At 40.2% G+C, this 19,495-nt stretch overlaps 1 protein-coding gene across 1 annotated transcript in view; it reads left to right on the forward strand.

Annotated features, from left to right (window-relative positions):
- The window catches only part of ST8SIA1 (ST8 alpha-N-acetyl-neuraminide alpha-2,8-sialyltransferase 1), a 130,636-nt gene that overhangs the window by 61,407 nt on the left and 49,734 nt on the right, over window positions 1–19,495 (forward strand). The window contains exons 3-4 of the mRNA XM_086739969.1: window positions 13,191–13,300; window positions 18,249–18,341. Coding sequence (XP_086596095.1) covers window positions 13,191–13,300; window positions 18,249–18,341 — 203 coding nt within the window. The remainder of the gene's footprint in view (window positions 1–13,190; window positions 13,301–18,248; window positions 18,342–19,495) is intronic.

The following is a 19,495-nucleotide window of genomic DNA, read 5'->3' on the forward strand; positions in this document are numbered from 1 at the left end:
GAGTGGAGTGGTTTTCTTATCCAGAGAAACAAGCCTGGCAAGGATGTGTGTTTAAAAATGCTGTGTGGAAGCTACAGTGGTCTGTCATGCTTGAATGCTCAGGTTATATGCTAGCAAGTACTGAGAGTGGGTTCAGCATGAGGCTACTTAATGAACTGTCATCCTTATTGAAGACCCAGGTGTTCTTCACTAATAAACTCCAAGTCCTTTCCTCTTTTAGTGCTGTCCTCCTCCAAGTCACAAGGCTCAACTGCCTACTGTTAGGAAACTTCTCTCCCCAGCCTAGGATTTGAAAGGGGCTGAAGTAGATCCCAAAAACCAAGCAGAGGGGCAGCCCTCAAGACCTTGAGAAGCTTGCTGGTCTGTAGTGTTGTGTACTTAGTGAGTAATCAATCCAGTGCTTTCTTGTTATGTTAATAGCTTCCTGCTGAGTGAGTCACCTTGATGTTCATTAGTTTACCCTGGAACAGCTTTTGGATTTAGAAGAGCATTTAGTGAAAAATAAAGTTAGTTTTAGTCTAATAGAAAGCTGAAAAACTATTCACTGGGTCTGACAATATGTTTAGGAAAAAAAAAAAAGATGTCTTAGCATCATATTTGGCAATGTGCACTCAAAGTCCAGAATACCAGCTGCATCCAAAGAAGCATCGCCAGCAGGTTGAGGGAGGTGATTCTGCCCATTTACTCTACTCTGGTGAGACCCCACCTGGAGTACTGTGTCCAGTTCTGGAGTCCCCAACATAAGAAGGACATGGACCAGTTGGAGAGGGTCCAGAGGAGGGCCAGGAAGATGATGAGAGGGCTGGAGCACCTCTCTTATGAGGACAGGCTGAGAGGGTTGGGGCTGTTCAGCCTGGAGAAGAGGAGGCTCCGGGGAGACCTGATAGGGGTCTTCCAGTACCTCAAGGGGGCCTACAAGAAAGCTGGGGAGGAACTTTTGACAAGGGCATGTAGTGATAGGACAAGGGATGATGTCTTTAAACTCAAAAAGTTTAAGTTTAGATTAGATATAAGGAAGAAATTCTTTACTGTGAGGGTCATGAGGCAGTGGAATAGGTTGTCCAGAGAAGCTGTGGAAGTGTTCAAGGCCAGGTTGGATGGGGCTTTCAGTGTCCTGATCTAGTGGAAGGTGTCCCTGCCCATGGCAGGGCAATTGGAACTAGATGATCTTTAAGGTCCCTTCAAACTCAAACCATTTTATGAATCTGTGATTAGTGGCTACTCTGATTTCCATGGTGTTTTCAGCTAGCAGAAGAGAGCTGCAGCTTATTAAAACTTCTGACATTGTCTCTTCCAAATTGCAACTTTTGATAGGGGGCAACACATCTTTTTTTTTATGTTATTTTTTTTTTAACCTCTTCACTCAGTGAATGCAATTATACCTGTAAGAGTTGGTTTGTTTTGGTTTTTTTTTTTTTTTTTTTTCCTGACTAAATGGAACAGGAAGTAGAACGTGAATGACGTGAGCAAGATGTGTCGAAAATGGCCTGTGAAGAATACAAGGGTTGTATTTGCTCAGAGGAACAGGGTAATCAAGGTATGAAGAAGCGCGAAGGCTCGTAGCGTTGTTACCGTAATTCTGCTGGTGGAAGCCCGGCCCAGCGCCTCGCCCTGCGGAACCGAAAGAAGCCGGGCGGGCCCGGGGGCCGCTCCCGGAGCTGTCCAGGGTCCTGGCCCTCAGGCGCGGCGGCGGCGGTGGCGGCGTCGCCGGGCCCGGAGCGATCCAGCCGGTTACAGTCAAAGAGTGCCCGAGTGATGCAGAAACGCTGAAGCACCTAGGAAACGGCATATACTGACCAGTTTTCACGGGTGATCCTGCCTAGAGCAGAAATTTGGACTTGATTATCTGAATTATAAGGTGTTAAAACCAAGGGAAACGCCAAGCTGGTGAAAAAAAGCATCCCTTTAAGTGAAATCAATTTTGTTCTGCATTGTCTTCCAATAGGCTTGCAGTTGCCTCTGTCTGCACAGTTTAACTGAACTTCTAATTTTCAGATTCTGATGTGTGCACTGCACTACTGAGACTTCAGCCTTAGGTTGGGTTTAGTCCCTGAAGCCCAGCCCCCCTGTTTTGCTGTGCTCTCAGTAGAGGAGCTAGCCCCGAACGAACATTTGTGTAGGCCTGCAACAAATGACACTTTCTCTTTTGCTTTTTGGGGAACTTAGACCCTTATATAGTGAAATAACACTTTCCCCATTTTAATCTTGTATTACTAAATGGTTTATTATTGACATAGTTTATTCAAATCAGTTTATGATAAGTTATTCAAACATGTTCATTAATTACTCTCATGCCTCTATGTGAAATACTGTTCATTTTAAGGAGTTTTGTTTTCATTACAGGGAAAAATAAATAGCTGTAATTGTGACAGCTTTTCCCCTCTGCCTCCCTGGACTTCTAAACTTCTGTTTGCATAACCTTTAGACATTTCCTCTAATTACTTCCTTGTTTGATCAACATTAATTTCTAAACAATTTGGTAATCACTCATTATATGTAAATCCTATTATGCTGTGAACAACTTTTTTATTTTTCAGAAAGAGACGTTTCTGCTGAAAGACTGTCTTAAAGAAAGATAGTACTCTAAATGAAGACCTATACCATTGCTTTAGATGCAGTCCTTAAAATTATTTGCATTCTTTTCTTTGCGTACTGTTATTTGTTTTTCAACTCTTGTGGGTCAGCTTTTCTTGTGCTCTTAGTTGCATGAGCCAGCTCTTATGCCATCTAGTTTGTGGATGAAGGACAGGCTAGAGATGTAAGATACAGATTCATGCAGGCTCCTGACCTTGCCCACATATAATGGCTTTTTGGAGTGGGGTACGTTGATTGATTCCTCAAACTGTTTTTTATTTCTTAGTGTATTTTATATATTTGTTTTGCTTGTGTGCTACGGGAGGGGGAAAAAAGCGTTTTCTTACTTCTCTGGATTAATACCGTTGTTTCATCCAATTCAGTAGTGCATTTAAATGAACCCACTGTATCTGTAAGATGATATTATGTACTGGTTTTTTTTTTTTTAAATGTTTTTGGGCAGCCCAGTATCATAAGGCTTTTTCATCTGAGCACTGCCCGTAAACTATGCTAAACACCTTGAAACACCAGCGTCCCTAAAATGTTTCCTAGCTAACCTTTCTCTCTTGTAGTTCCCTTTTTGCTGTTTATTCTACATTTATGTAATTGGAATCATAGGGAATTGTTTGGTTTTTTACTGAAAGAAAGATCAGTAAATGACAGTTGGACTTGATGATCTTGGAGGTCTCTCCCAACCTTAAGATTCTATGATTCTATGAAATAAATCTGCATCTATACTGTGAAATTTGGTGTTTTCAAAGTCTAAAATTTGTCTTAAAATAGTTAGAGATTTTTTCCTTCTAAGTGAAGCTTTCTTAAGAGGCTTAATTTTTCTCATTAATAGAGAAGAAAAAAATATATCTGCAAGTATTAAAGAAAGTCAGCAGTCCTTCCATGCTGCCAGAAACCAATCTCAGTGTTTAAAGTCCACTCAAACACTAATTGCAAATTGCCTAGAGAGATCAATCCTTGCTAGTTGTCTTTTGATTTTTTTTTTTTTTTTAAACTAGTGATTCTCAATAGACGTCATTGATTCATCTGAACTATTAAGAGGCAAGAAACACTTTTTGACTAGTGGATCTTTTCCTTGTAGAAGCTCATTGTTTAATATTCTAGCTAAATGTAAATGTATTGCTTTTAAGACAGCCTAAAAAATAAAAGCCGAAGCTTTAAACTTCAGTATCTATCACATGATAACTAAATCCATGTTTTGGTTCCTGAATAAATGGATTGATTTCTTTTGCTGCAGCTCCTTATTCATATCAGTGGGATCAAAGGGCCCTCAGGAATTCAGAGCGCCATTCCTTTGTTTAATTGTTATTATCTGTTATAAAGACTTCCAATTCTACTAGTATGTTTTTTATGAGCTGAAACTAACTTTATTTATTGCATATACTGTGTGCTACTAATAAAATTTTGGAAAACGTTGTGTTTCTATAGCTGGATGAGCTTTTTAGTAAATCAATCGTATACATGCAGATGGGTCTCCTGACACCTTCTTCAGAGTCCTCCTGCATGCTGTCTTTCCAATCCCACACCCATGTCCAAAGCAGGCTATTGTTGCGTTTTGCCATCATTTGTATTCTGCTCGTGCCGTTGTAGAAACGTTCATCCTGCATCAGTTCTGCAGGGTTAGGATTGATCTTAAAATGCTTAGGAACTGTGTGTTTGATTGTAGATTGGTCCTGGCAATAACCTTGCACACATATATGAAACTGTGTTGAGAAATCCTTTATAAAGCTGGGAAAATAAGTGAGTAGACCCCTTACTGATCAATAGTTAAGCTTGCAAAATTTCCAGGTTTTCTTATCTTTGCTGACCATGTGTTGTCCCCCATGCTCTCATAAGAGACTAATTCAACATGAGAGTTCATTTTCTATGTATTCTTACCCCAGGCATTCGTAAGCAGATACCCTGCAGTTTTCCCTGTTCTACTTTGGTTGCAGCTTGTTGCTGGTCTTCCATCCTGCAATCACTGAGGGAGAAACTACAAAGTTGGAGGACATTGTCACTGGGCGATCATATATTTTTTTTTTTTTTCTGTCTATATTTTTCTGGCTGAAATATAATAGTTAATTGCTTTAACAAAAACTTCTGTACATGGAAGTTAATACATGCGCCTATATACAGTAACTGCCTCATGCACTGCAATGCAGGAGATTAATTAAAGAAGTTTGTACTGCATTTTCCCAGGCCTGCAGAATAACTCATTAAACTCTGATAAAATAGTAACTACTGTTGTTGTTTAATAGACATGCATGACAGTAAAAAAGTAGTTTTCCCTCCTGAAGTGATGATTTGTGCTTATCCTTGTTTCCATGAGATATCTAGTTAAAACTCAAAAATGCCTTTTTTTTTTTTTTCTTTTTTTCTTTTTTTGACTTAAGCTTAGAGAATTGTGTCAATGTAACCCTGATGTATACAGTTTGATATACTTAGCTTTTTCTTTTCTGCCCAGACTTGGAGAGATTAAGAAAGGAGCAGGGAAAAAAATGGAGGATGCCCAAACTTTTCAAAAGCAGCACCTGAAAGTTAGGTCTCTAAGCCCAAAAGAGGAGGGGTTGCTGCTAAGCATTCAGCATTTTGCAGTATTAAATAACCACTGGAATACCTGGCGTGTCTCAATATTTTTCTGCTGTTAAGTGCCAGTGAACTGGGAGGTGAATTGCTGCCTGGTGTGTAAATGCTGTGCAGTGTGAGCGTGAGAGTCTGAGTCAGTTGAAATCTAAGTGGGAGGGTGTTGTGTACCGAGCTCTGGAGGTGCTGGCAAAGCAGAGCAGGGCTGAGAGTCCCACACAATCGATGGGGTTTTACTCTGAGCTTGTCATGGCATCTTGTGATGTCAGGTGGTCAGGTAAAAAGAAGGATTTGCTGAGTGTTTCTAGGGCTATCGGCAGAGTTTAGTGATTTGAACTATGAATCAAAGTTTATCCTTATTACCACATAGGATTAAAAAAAAAATAATCAAGTGACTTATTTAAGTATATAAGAACATGTTTTGGGAAGCCAACACAGGCAGTTATTTAAAAATTCTGGTCAAGCTGTTTTTCGGGGAATTTGTACATTATTTTTCCATTTTGTACATTTTACATGGGACTGAGTTGCCCCATGGAGCATCTATTTGGACAGAATCTTAACTCATTCTTGAGGCCTCCCAATTCAGGAAATGTTAGAAGCTATAAAATCTTTCAGAGCAAGGGACACCCTCCCCACCCCTGGTAGGCTGAGTAGCTTTTTCTAATTAATCACGAAACAATATTTCCTTTTTAAAATTTTTAATCCAAAGTTTGGGGTGCTACATTGCAGGCGATAAAGCTTGGATGCAGAAATCTTCGAGGACTTTGGAATTTCCCACCCATTATTGTCTCCTTGTCTTTTAAGTCATATAAAGTAGAAGCACTCTGATCACATTTCCAGAGCGTTCATTGTTTAAAATACTGTTTATGATATACTATCAATAGTCTGTTTTCTAAAATAAACTGTTACACTCAAATATGATTTTTTAATTTTTTTATTATTTTTTTTAATAATCCCTACACTGTGCTGTACTGGCTGTATGAAGGCTGATTTCATTGAACTAAATGCCACAGCAGCAATTTGAAATGTTCTTTTAATTCACAGCAAGTACTCACTTGCAGTGACTTCATGCTGGGTGGAAAGCTATTAGAGAGCACACTGTTTTGAAGTTCCTACTTAAAGTACAGCTTGAACTAAAAGTGACTCCATGTTTTTTTGTGAATATGCAGGTACGTTGTAAAGCGTTCTGTCTTTTGTGCATAGTTGCTCTGCAGCTAATATCTCGGGTACCCTTTTCGATATAAGAGGGTTTCCTGCAGCCGCAGAGCAATGCATTCACTCCCTTAAGTGGTGTTTTGCCATCCTGTGTTGCCGTGTAAATATTTGATGAGATATTAGTCTAATGAAAAACGGTACCTCCTGAAGTATGTATTTGTGAAAAGCACAGGTTACATAAGCTTGAATGTTAAATTCCACTTCAATCCTTGGTGAAGACACTGCTGTCATGGCAGAGACATCCTTGCGTGGTACTACAGAGGAGCTTGCCCCACCTGGACCACTTCTCTTTTCTGCAAGCAGTCAGCTTCAGGTTTCAAAATTTGTTAGTTGGCAGTACCTCTGTGGAGCAAGGAAACTACTACAAAAAAAAAAAAAAAAAGCTGAAGAAGGTAGTTGAAGGTTCGTTTTTCTTTTTCTTAGCTCCTAGAGAGATTTCACAGTCAGTCACTGTCATAGTTTCTTCCTGTAATAATTGCTTTGTACTCAAATGTTGGGGTTTGGTAGTATCTGAGTCCAGAATTTGAAATACCATGCTCACAAAGAGGCAGTGTGCTACATACCTGGGAGCAGTCTGCCAGGGGCTCCATTCTGATCTGTTCCATAAAATGACTGTACATATGCTTATACCTGTCCCTCTGTTTTGTGACAGTATTGCCATAGAGGCAAGATTTTTGGCTTCCATCTTGCCTAACATTTCATACATTATTTCATATATTAGTGGAATATAGAGAATTTTGTACGAGTTGTAGCTAACACACACATCTAGCAAGTCTCAGTGGAACATACATTGTAATTCTTACAGATCTTGCACACATGAAATGCAGCTTTCAACAGTTTCACTAACGTGCTTTTGTAATACAGCTTTGCGTGAACACACACAAAAAAATTAGGAATTATATGGCATTCAGTAAACCTGAAAGTAAAGTATCAATGTGATTTCTTAATATGTTAAAATGCATCTTCCAGCCCACAACATCGGCTCAAGATTTATCATATGTAAAAGATTTTCTCCCTTTCCAGTACTTGTACACAGACACTTTCATTCTAATCCTTATTTCTTCTGTTTCTCTGTACAAAAGTGAGTTCTAAATTATTGTTACGATTTTTTAGATGCATTTCAAACTTTGTGCAGTTATTTCAATCAGTAACTACAAACAGAAAGGCCAGGCTGAAAATAGGTGTATAATAGAAAATGGCTGAAGTTATGAATTAGTACATGCAAGACTTTTTAGATAACGGTGCACCCAATTTTAAAGGAAATCTTCCTGAAAAAAGGTCTATCTTTTACTTTTCAAAATTTTGAATTTTCACTAAAAAAACCCCAAATCCCAACCCTAAGTATTTTTTTTTTGTGTGTGAAAACAAGTTATTTTACTGAGAAAATAACAATTACTTCTAAAGCATAGAAAGAAGAACATCAGCTGTTTTGCTGTAGCAGCATAGCGTGGGAGATGGGCTGAAGCTGAAGAGCCCTCCCTCTTTTAGGAGGAGTAGCTCCTCCTGACCCCTGTGATGTTCATTATCTTGCCATCAATAGTTTTGCCTTGCTCTGGGCTTCTGTGCCCAGGTCAGGGCAGGACTGGAGCAGTTTGGCGGAGAGGAGCGAGTGAAATGCAGGGAACCAGAGCCACCCTCCACGTTCCCCTATAGAGAATACGCTGTCCCTGACATTGATGTTTTTTGGAGCTTGTTGCTGTCAAGCTGTCATGTCTTGCCAGCCCTGTAGGAGGAACAAAAGGCCCATCAGACCGGAGATGATTTGTAAACAATGAAAAAGGAGCATTTGCCACCCCGCCATGTCTGACAGTGTAAAAACCAACGCCACATTACCTGTGGCTGACACACAGAGAGATATCCTTTGAAGTGTCAGCTGCTTCCTTATGCAAAGGTGCAAGAAAGTGTTTTATTAAGAGCTGAATTTGGCTTCTCATTAACTCTTGGGGTTTTGCTGTCTCCTTAGGGAAGTCAGTAGAGCAACGCCCTTCTCATCAAGATGCTGCCTTCTCATAAGGGACAGTAAAATCACAGCATGTCTTGCAAATAAAAAAAAAAAAAGGCTTATTTGAAAAAACATTTAATTCAAATTTATGTTCTCAGTGTTTTCAGCATTTTTGACATCTTAAGCATTAAATCAGAGGCTGAATACTGTAATTTTTTCCTGTTTTCCCAGTAAGAATTTGGTTGCCAATTGAAGTCTTTGGCAGGGAGTGGGCAAAAATTAATGCATTAACAACCAATGAAATTAAAGTGAATTAGAGTAGCATTATCTAAAATAAATTACATTTTGTTAGTACTGTGTGATGTTCTTTTAAGTGATGACAATGATTTATTTCTACTTAGATGAATGATGAAACTAATCAGTGAATTGCTGGATAGATGCTTTGTTACATTAGTCTCATATTCAATTGGGAGTCTCTATTGCTTTGTGGGCTTATTTGTCATTGAATTTATAGCAGGATGTGCAGGTTTTTCTTTCATTTACATGAATATAACATAGAACCTCTTCACTGATTGTCAGTGGAGTTTCACTGTATTAAACCAGAGAAAATGAGACAATGGAGCCTTTCTGTCCTTGGTTTTGTTTGGAGATGCTTTTTAAAAACCACCTTACAAAATCGTTTTAAAAGTTACCTGAAACTTACTTTTAAAGGGAATTCATCCTGCTTATTTCCAATATGCAAGGTAGTTTTAGTTATCAGTATTTGCAAATCTTATGGTAACGACTGCTTAAAAATGGAGGTGAGTTGGTCATTTACTTTTACATTTTCTCTGTTGCAGTAGATGAACTGATGCTGTGCTGTTTTTTTTCTAGTCCACCCACAAGGCTCTGGCTGTTCATGAAAATTTTATGAATGAAGAAAACAACAAATGTGTTGACAATGAAAATAACAGAGTTTTGGGAAGCTAGTATTAATGGAAGTGCTTTTGTTACAACTTTACAGTCCAAAGCCAGCATTTTTCAGGCCAGTTTACAATTCTAAGGCGCAAAAGAACTGAGTTTTTTGTGAGCATTTAGCACAAATGGCAGCTGGGTCCACACAATGTGAGGACTTATGTGCTGTTAACTATGAGCCGACAATTTGCCTAGCAAAGAGTTAAGTTGTGTGGGAGGTAAAGAAGGAAAGCATGAGAAGGTTTTTATAAGTCCTATGAAACGTATTTTGTCGGTAATAAAAACCTAGAAGCAAACTTGGGTTTACTATATAGCATTATCTCCAAATAGCACCATCACCTTAAAAATGTAACACTCTTGATTTAAAATTGCTTCTTACTAAAATTATAAGTAATGCCCAAGTCTACTTTACAAAATGTAAAACCAGTTTAATTCTGGAGCAAGCTGTAGTATTCTTCTAACCTTTCATCCCCAACATAACATTCAAAAAATCTGAAGGCACATCACCCACACCATGAAGATTGCTTAAGACCACTTGGCGTGAGGAAACAAATCATTACTGGAGTCCATCTTCGGTATCTTTTACCCTTAGAGGAAAAAAAACAATTCCAGGTTTTGATAATTAATTAAGTATGAAATTCAGCCTTAAATCCACAGTGCATACCCTGGCAAGCCAGCAGTAGGAGCAGCTAGAGGATGCAAGGAAACATCTTGAAAGCCCAGTAGTGATGTGGAAAGCTAGTAACAAGCTGAGCAATTCTGGCTGCGTGTGAGGGCTGGAACTACCTTTTGGTTAATTGTGTTGCAATTTTGCTTAAGCTGTTTGCACCTCCTATTCTGGGCAGCCCAAAGGAAGGAACAAGCTGAATGCTTGTGGGAAGTCACAGAATGAAGCTCGCAGCATTTTCGCTTTGAAGAGCCTCTGAGTGCCTGTATCTGTGCTGTCTGTCCCATGAGCATCCTTTGGATGTAGAGGAGGAGGGAAGCGTGTGCCGTTGCACTAACGCCCTGCGGTGGGTTGGGTATGCTGCTGCTAACCGGATTACAGGATAGTGACTTCCGAAGAATTTCAAAGAACAGAAGCCTGTTCTGTTCAAAGAGGGAAAAGAGAAATGCCTTTTGTAGAGAGAAAAAGGAGCCATACGTTTCATAGTCACTTATGGGCAACACTTGAGTTTGACTTCCACGGTTTGTGTATGACCAGGCTATTTGGACAGGGAGGCTCAGGGCAGAGTTCCTGAAATGGCCCTGCAGTCTGAGCAGTAATACAGATCTGTGATTTAAATGTTTTGAAGAAAAGTCACGTGCAAGATAACAAATGCAGGTTTCTCGCAGGTCATCCTAAGGAATTGCTCTTCATTAAGCTCAGAGCAGCTGATTTCCCCCCAAGCAGCAGAGACACTTAATCTTTAGGCCTTTACAGCCCTCCCGCCCCACCTCATTATGGTACTGGAACTAGGTCTTTTGCATGATGTTTGTAGTAAGTTTGTAAGTACAGTCTTCCGGAAAATGCATCTGTTGAACATTTTAAGCTAAACGGTGATGTGTAGACTCTGTCCAATGACTGTGCCATGTCCTGAATTTTCAGTACTTTGCGGGGAGAGGCAAAAGCTTCTGTGGGCTCCAGTGGGCATGGTGGCTTTTCAGAGAACTGTGTTCAGCCTGGTTTTCCTCCTATATCCATAGCATGATGTGGATAGGTTAGGCAGAGGGACAACCACCACAGTGATTTTATCTGCTCCTTCTGCTTTCCTTTGGCTCCCTCAAATCACCCTGGCAGCCCTCATCTTGTTCTTTTGTTTCTTGGACTCTCTGAAGGACAAGAGTTGCAACATGTCACATGCTTTTGGAAACAAAAGTATGTATGCAAATGACAACGAATATTATAATCTTTGAGCATAACAGAACATAAGCCTTCTTTGAAGGACATCAAGTCATCTGAAGCAATATCAAAGGCTACTTGCAACTCACAGAATTTCAAAGCCTTTAGTAACTCCTAGATGTTTATTTTGGGTGTCTGAAGCCACTCAACATGTACTAAAGCCACAGAATTTACGTGGCAGAGTGTGCACAACTCTTAAAAGCGAGAGTTAATGGCTGCTGTCTTTGTCTGTGATTTATCACAGCCTTGCCTTTGTATAACTAGCTGTCTTGGAAGGAGCTTTGAATAAGAAAGATACTATTATTTATAAAACATATCTGTTCTACATTTCCTCTGATTCTCATCCTCCCCACCCCGCTTACTGAGCTCTCATTTGGTCAGGGTCACCTCAGAGATGAGATGTCCTTTGAGTTTCAAGATATGCTCCTAGTGCAATAACTGTGTAAATTAAAAAGTGTTCTTGAGAAGGCAGATGCAGGACAAGAATGCAGTTGCATGCTTAGTATTTCTCTGCCATGCCGTCACTGGTTCCTAATGGTGGCTGGGCCTGAGGAGACTGAAATTTATTTTTCTGCTTTAGCATATCTTAATCCAGAGTTAGGATAAGCAAAATGCTTTAATGTTTTTCATTAGAAAGCAAATTGTGGCTTTATCCTAGCTGAATGGAATTTAGTTTGCTGAGAAAAGAAGATAAAGCAAATAAATCTAAGGAGGAAGAGAAATAAGACATTAGAAATAAGTCCTAAGAAATACCGAGTTTGTGCTATAATGCTGGGTCTGTTTCCTGGTCCATGTACAGCGTCCCAGTGCCTGGTGAATACATGATGCAGTGTTAGACGTTGCTCTGTATGCGTAAGTGAGGACAAGTACTGCCACTGTTCTACCTGTCCTCCAGGAAAGGAGAATTGTTTTGCGAGGCTGCATCCTGTCACCGTGGTATTTGCATTCTCTGAGGCCCATGCAGCAACTTCTGCCTGTGCTGCAAAGTCAGGTTTTGACAGGTTTGATAAATAATAAATCCCTGCACAATTACTTTTGCATGGGGAGAATATTAATTCTTGTATTGTAGACAAATTCTATTCTATAACTAAAATCGTACTGCTTTAAATTCACGTATTTTCGCCACCACTTGGTTTTTGTGGTGGTTTTTTTTTTTGTTGTTGTTGTTTTTTAATATGCTGGGCTGCACTGATGCACTGTGTGCTATTTAAGTGACTGTCCTGACCTCGCTGAAGTAGAATGACTTGGGGCTGACAGGAAGACGTCCCACCCATAATTTTGAGATCCTCTGGAACAAAGACGACTGTACGGATCTAATTTATTGCTGTGTTTGGTGCATAGGATAGCATGACAATTTGACCTCGCACTTTAATGCCCTGCCTAAGCAGCTACAAGAGCTCCTTAGTTATAATGGTTCCTTTCTAATTTTAATTTAGGCTGTGTCTGGGCAGCTTGAGTGTTTACAGAGCTGCTGTCAAGCTCTAAATATCTTTGCCTAAGGCTTCAGAGTGACCTGTCCCAGCAACACAACACAACCACGGAGGGAGCCAGGGTGGCTCCTGATTCCCCCTGCTCTTCAGTCATCACCTCATTCCTTCCTTCCTTTCTTCCACAGAGCTGTCTTTTGTATATGAACTCAGGAAGGTCACTTTCATGGATTTTTCTTTCTTTATTTTTTTTTTCCCTGGTTGTCTTTTTCTCCTGTGTCCTTGCAGCTTGGCTAGAAGGCTCATTCTGACCCGACTGCCTGGCTTGGTCAGTATCTGCATCAAGACTTTAGGCAGTTTTGGTTTTGCAGAAATGTTATCATCTTCTGTATCATGTTTGTTGCATCCTGGTTCAGGGAGTGGGGATAAAACTTGTCCTACATCTACTTACCAGCTAATTTCTGTACTTTTTTTTTTTTTTTTTTTTTCCCCTAGCTCCTAATTCTCCCTTTTCTTCATCACTTTGAGCCCTGCCAGCTCCCTGGGTTTTCCAGGAGTGGCTACTACAAAGATGTGTGTGTTCTCCTCTGTAAAACCGATCCTTGTTTTGTGTTGCTAGGCTACTCCCTTCCAGCTGCCACTGAAGAAATGCTCCGTGGTGGGAAATGGTGGGATCCTGAAAAAGAGCGGCTGCGGCAAACAAATAGATCAAGCAGATTTTGTCATGCGGTAAGACAAAAACCTCAATGACACGTTGTCTACCCTTCCCCCTGCGAAGTCTCAGACTTTCCAAAACTATTCAGTTGCCATTAATCAATTATAATTTGCCTTGTTTCCCCCCTCGCCCATCCCTTTGCTGGATATTTTACACAAGTGATTTGGGTAAAAGCGTGAGGAGAGGCAAAAAAGAGAGGTTTTACTGGCTTCTGCAAATGGGTGTGTAGCATGGAGGCAATCTGCAGATGGGTGGGTTGAGGTTGTGACAGATTGTGCAGTGTCACAGAGAGGGAGTGGAGAGCTGCTTTTCTCTTTAATTATGCAGTGTTAGGCAGGGTCTCATCCTGCACTGTGCTCTGTCCTCTGCAACTCTAAATGCTGTCATATGCAACCCCTTGCACTCAAGGTGAGTAGATACAGATTTGTGGGGCGAGGCTTAAGAAGGAAGTTGGAACAAGCTGAAATGTTCCTGTGGTTTTCTTCCCTCAAGACTTATTTCTGGCTGACTGTCTAAGGAAAGGCCAAATCTTTTTCCTTAATGGAGGTTTTTTGGAATTCCTCACATTTCCTTTCCCTCCAGCCTTCTGAAGTTACAAGAACCTGTCAGGAGGGATGCTGAACCAGCTACTGCTTTTGTGATTGAATTTGGCACTTTTTAGGTCTGCATTCTTTAAGGAAGAAAGACAGAAATTAGTTCCTCCCTGTTGAACAAGAACAAGAAAAACATTGTGAAGGACAAACTAGAGGAATGCTCCTAGAGAGATGAGAAATGGAGTTTCTTTGGGTTTTGAGATGAATGCATAATGGACACCCACTTTAGCAAGTCTCCTTGTTAGATCCTGATGGCTTATTATAAAACCATACAAATGTGCTGCAAACCAAACAGTATTGCTGTAATTTCTGGTTTGCATCTCAAAGACCAAAAATGCCTTCAATGTTAAAGCACAGAAATACAACAAACTAAAGGCAAAAGGAAAGGTACACTTAGAGTATTCACAGAAGAGAAGATGTAAGGCACGGGGGGAGAGGGGCAATGTGCTGATTGCCATTACTGCAAAACTCCTTAGGTGTTCCACAGACTAAATACAAGAAACGGCAGGGTATATAACGTGGTAATATTATCTAGATGCAATGGGGAATTGAAAAGCTACAGGACCAATCAGTTAAAAAACAATAGAAACTTTTTATAAAAAAACCCAGCAGTTGTAGCTTGATCAGAAAAATCCTTTTCTCTCCAGGGAGAGTGAAGCAACCATTATCTATACAGAATTTATTTTGAATTGGAAATAAGTGATAGGGAGAATCCTGCAAAAATCCCAGTAGCTGCCTACAGGCTGTATTGTATTTGTGATGTACAGTCCTATTTATGGAAAATATTTCAGTTCTTTTGGGTTAGAAACTAATACACCACTGGGAGAAAATATTTTTGTAGCAGGTGGAAGACAGGATTTAGTTGATCTTTTCTAAATCTGATTTCAATAATCTGAGCACTGAGAGAGAAAGAGCACAATAGTGACTTGCATAACATCTTTCCTTTTTTTTTTAAAAACAGAAATTTGTGTAATATCTTTGAAGTATTTCCGCAGTGTGAAATGTCATGCCAAGTTTTGCCCTTGTTCTTTTCTTCCATTCACATTGTTTTTTATTTCACTTAAGTGTATTTCCATAAGCTCTGTCATATGACTGCAGCCATCTTCTCTGATATATTGTAGTCACTAAGGTTAATTAATGAGTTTAAACTCATCTCATTGCTGAGCATCTTCTACAAACACAATTGTACCAATATAGAGATTAAAAGAGCAGCAGTTTTCAGCCCCTAAAGCATAGCACACTGCATCTGCAATGAAAATGGTGCATGGTATATGGTCTACATGTTTAGGTAGTGTGGTTATAATAGGCTTTTCTGATACCTGGCTGGTTTTCAAGTGTGTAGTCTTTATTTCTAATAAAAAGTTTTGATTTACCCTCTCCCTTCCAGCTAACACTTATTTTGAGAGAGAAGTGTTGGATACCTAACTCTAAGCAGTGTTTTTGTCTGTATTTTGACAGAAGAGAGACATTTTCTTTGCATTAGATTTTGAAGAAATTCTTCTACATATAACCATTCTCCCGATCCCTCAGCTGCTTTCCATGACTTTGCTGTGGTTTGTACATCTCCCAGAGAGAGCTTCTTTTTGTAAAATACCAGGGGATTGTGGGGAGTTCTCAGAGCTATTTAATAGTCAATTTATTCCAAACTAGAAGCAACTTGTCACTATTTCCAGCTGACTAGTGGCTGTCCTAGTTTGGGGAGGCCACGCTGTTATGTTTTAATCACGCTGTGCCATGCTGTCTAGCCATACCACCCCAGGTGGAGCTGAGGAGGTTAAATATGGTGGCATTTTGAGGTTTGTAGACAAGTCCAGAGAAACATGGCTTTCAACTGCCTTATATAATTATTGTCTTGACATTGGCCAAGGTGGATACTCAGGCCATTTCTTAATATTTAATGCAGAACAAGCTGGGAATGAGACTCAATGATGGAAGGAATTAGATCATAGAATCACTGAATCATAGAATGGTTAGGGTTGGAAGGGACCTTCAAAGGTCATCTAGTCCAACCTCCCTGCAAGAAGCAGGGACATCTCCAACCAGATCAGGTTGCTCAGAGCCCTGTCCAACCTGGAACGTTTCCAGGGATGGGGCATCCACCACCTCTCTGGGCAACCTGTTCCAGTGCTTCACCACCCTCGCAGTAAAGAATTTCTTCCTTATGTCTAGCCTAAATCCACTGTCTTTTAGTTTAAAGCCATTACCCCTTGCCCTATTGCAACCCTGCTAAAAAGTTTCTCCTTATCTTTCTCATAAGCCTCCTTTAAGTACTGAAGGCTGCAATAAGGTCTCCTCAGAGTGTGCTTTTTTCCAGACTGAACAGCTCCAACTCTCTCAGCCTGTCCTCATAGGAGAGGTGCTCCAGCCCTCTGATCATCTTTGTGGCCCTTCTCTGAACCCGCTCCAGCAGGAGCAGATGCAGGAAGCAACCTGTTGCAGTCTTTTTTTTTATTTATTTTTTAGATTAAAAAAAAAAATATAATTTTATTGTGTGTAAACCTTATGAATCCCTTCTCCAAAAGCTGCAGACGTCAGTGAAAATGCCATTGAAGTCAACGACTGCTAGGGAGGCAGGGGCTTTCCTTGTGATGAGACTGATTTTTCCCAGCACAGTGGAAGCTTGTGGCAACCTGTAGTGCAAGAGCCTAATAATTTCTGCAGTAGCCCCTGGAAGCTCTCCTAAAAACTGAACTGTAACTCACTTCCCCAGCTCATGCCTCTCACTAGTGTAGGAGATAGGCCTCTGAATTAATAAGATAAAATATTGGGTAAGCAGCTCCTGGTTGTTGGACTCGGGTTTTCATGACTGACGCTGGTTGCCTCAAAGACGCATGCAGAAGTGGAGTGCTACAGAGAGTTCAATGGAGAAGACGATGAGAAAAATGGCGTAGATCTTCACAGGCGTGAGACCTGCAGCAAAGGAACCCACGTCCCTGGTGGCATCATGAACATGAAACAACAGCTCTCTGCACTGCTGCTTGCCCTCTTCCAGTGCTAGGATCTCATCCTCCGTGGGGGTGGTTGTCTGCAAAGCTGAAAGCAACCAGGGGCTACTTCACCCACTTTTTTAGGGTCAGCGCTTTTGCTGGGAGCAGGGAGAGCCAGGAGCTGGTGCCTGAGCGTGCTGCTCGCCATTCCTTACCTCGTGCACTCTGTCTCTGTGCTGGGCTTTTCCAGTGTACTGCAGAAAAACAGTGAAACCAGCAGGTGCGAAATGGGGATGTCTTGATTCCATGATTGGACTTAAGAATTGGACAGCAAATTTGGTTATGGTAGAGCCCCAAACATTTTTTTTTTTTTTTTAAATCCCAACAAAACGCCCAAACCCAACACATAAAAAAAACAAAAGTATTTTTTCTGAAAAAATTCCAGATTCTACTGGTTTCATTTTTTTTTCCTTTTAAGGATTAAAAATATTGTTCAGATCTTTGATTTAAACAGTTTGACAAATTTGAAATGAAAAATGTTTTGACACCAATTTTTGGTGTCATTTCTATGTATTGAGTAGATTTCTTCTGAGTTTAATTTTTGGAGCAGTGCATAGGCTTCGATATTGTTTGAATGTATTTTCATCTTTATCTGCTATGCCTTCCTTCTTCTCCTAGGTCCTTACAATGGAGCATTTAGGATTGTTCATTGTCTGGAAGTTCATCTCTATTTCTGTTTTTTGGAGTCTTTTCTCTCTGCTTTCCAAAGTAAAATTGCTCAGTCACTTTCTCGTTGTTACCTTTTCACCCTGCCCACCAGAACAAGGCTGTGAGCAGAACAGAAATGCACGTATTTAAATAGACACTTCAAATTTTTCAGTGTGTTTTCATGTTAAATTTTGTACACTGAAGATACCCCACAGTGTAACATTAAAAATGCCAGTTGCCCGTTGTTTGAAAAACATGTCTAATGCTTGTAATGCCACAGAATGGTAACAGTCTGGAGACTGATAGTGGTAAACAAGACAGAACGGGGTGAAAAAACAAAACTTTAAAAGAGTTCAGGGGAAAAAAAAATCTTTACTATGGATAATAACGATGTCTTCCACAGCCTTTCAGCCTGTTGGAAATGCCAAGTCTGTGTCTTTGTTTTTGCTTAGTAGTTACATAAGATCATCTCTGCAAAAGGTTTTATTTCTACATTTTGTACAATCTGGTACAAAAACATCCTATTGTGCTTGTAGATGTGGTACAGTAGCAGCATTTGTAGCTTGGTCTAGTATTTATACAGCACTTTAACATTTTCTGACAGCTTGCTTTTTTTTTTTTTAAAAAAAAAACCAACCCCACAAACCTGCAAACTTGCAGACTAAAAAAGACTGAGGTTGAAACCTGTCAATCCTGAACGTTATTTAAAATCTTGTCTGTCTTTCTGTACACAGGTGCAACCTTCCTCCTCTATCCAGTGAATACAGCAAGGACGTTGGATCGAAAACTGAGCTGGTGACTGCAAATCCCAGTATAATTCAGAAAAGGTAGAGAACATATTGTTCCTTCTCTGGCTGGAGAAAACAAAAAGAGAAATGCTTCATCTGTGTTATAGATATAAGTGCATCAGAATTATGTTCTTTATGATCTTCTGATCCTGGAAAAGGGTCTGTAAAAGATTAAATGAGCAATGGTTTGGTGTTAGGTGAAATAATCCAAGATTAAACCCCTGATCCTTTCACTATAAGTGGGAAAACTAAGGGAGGCTGGCTTAAAGAGCTTTTTCTTCCTCCCACTGCTTCCAGCTCCCTCCCTTTACCGTGTGCTGGGCGTAAGCCAGACGTGCTTTGGCTGCTCCCAAGCCAGGCACGTAGTTGGGTGGCCCAACCTACTATGGTGGCCAGGCCAGCTGGCTGCTGCATCCCACGGTTAATGAAGATGCTAATTTGGGTTTCTCTTTGCTTCACCACTGATAACCTCTGACTCCTTACTGTCTTTGTATTATTTGCTTGATATTGACTTATGGGTACAAAAGTGGTTAAGACAGAACTGATTGGCAGGTTGTGATCATACAAGCCTCACTTTCTTAGGAACCTAGGACAAATTTTTGTTGTTTATTAGATTTGGTTGAAATTTTCCAAATGTCAGTAGCTGATGAGAGAGGGGAAGAGGGAGAGGGGGAAAAAAAAGTTAACACCATGTCTCTGATTTTGCCTTGCTGAATTTTAATTGCTATGTTATTTGTTTATCACCCGGAATGAGGTAGGCTGTTCTCAGGGAGAACAAGATCCGGTAGTAACCTACCGTGTTCACTGAAAAGCAGAGAAAAGGCATAAATCAAGAGGATGAACAGGAAATGATTAGGCATAAGAAATGTATAATGTGAGTACTGGGAGGTGAAAGATTGTGAAAGGAAGCAAAGTAGGGAAATAAAATGAATAATAGAAAGCCAGATGTTTTAGAAAGAGGAAAGGCACAGACTTGGAAATGGATGTTTGATGGTATTTAAATTTAATATTTTTTCTCTCTATTGGGAATAGAAGGGTTCTCTAGTTTTACGTGTGGAAAAGATGAGTCTTTGACAGAATAGAAATGAGAGGGTGAGCAAGAGGGAAATGGAGAAGTAACCAGCTTCAACAGCTGATTCCAGGCAGAAAGTGTCTGAATAGGAGAAGGTAGAGAAATGCTTGTGGGATGAGAT

Source organism: Chlamydotis macqueenii, chromosome 1, assembly GCF_036417535.1.
Source record: "Chlamydotis macqueenii isolate bChlMac1 chromosome 1, bChlMac1.mat, whole genome shotgun sequence".
Lineage (NCBI taxonomy): Eukaryota > Metazoa > Chordata > Aves > Otidiformes > Otididae > Chlamydotis > Chlamydotis macqueenii.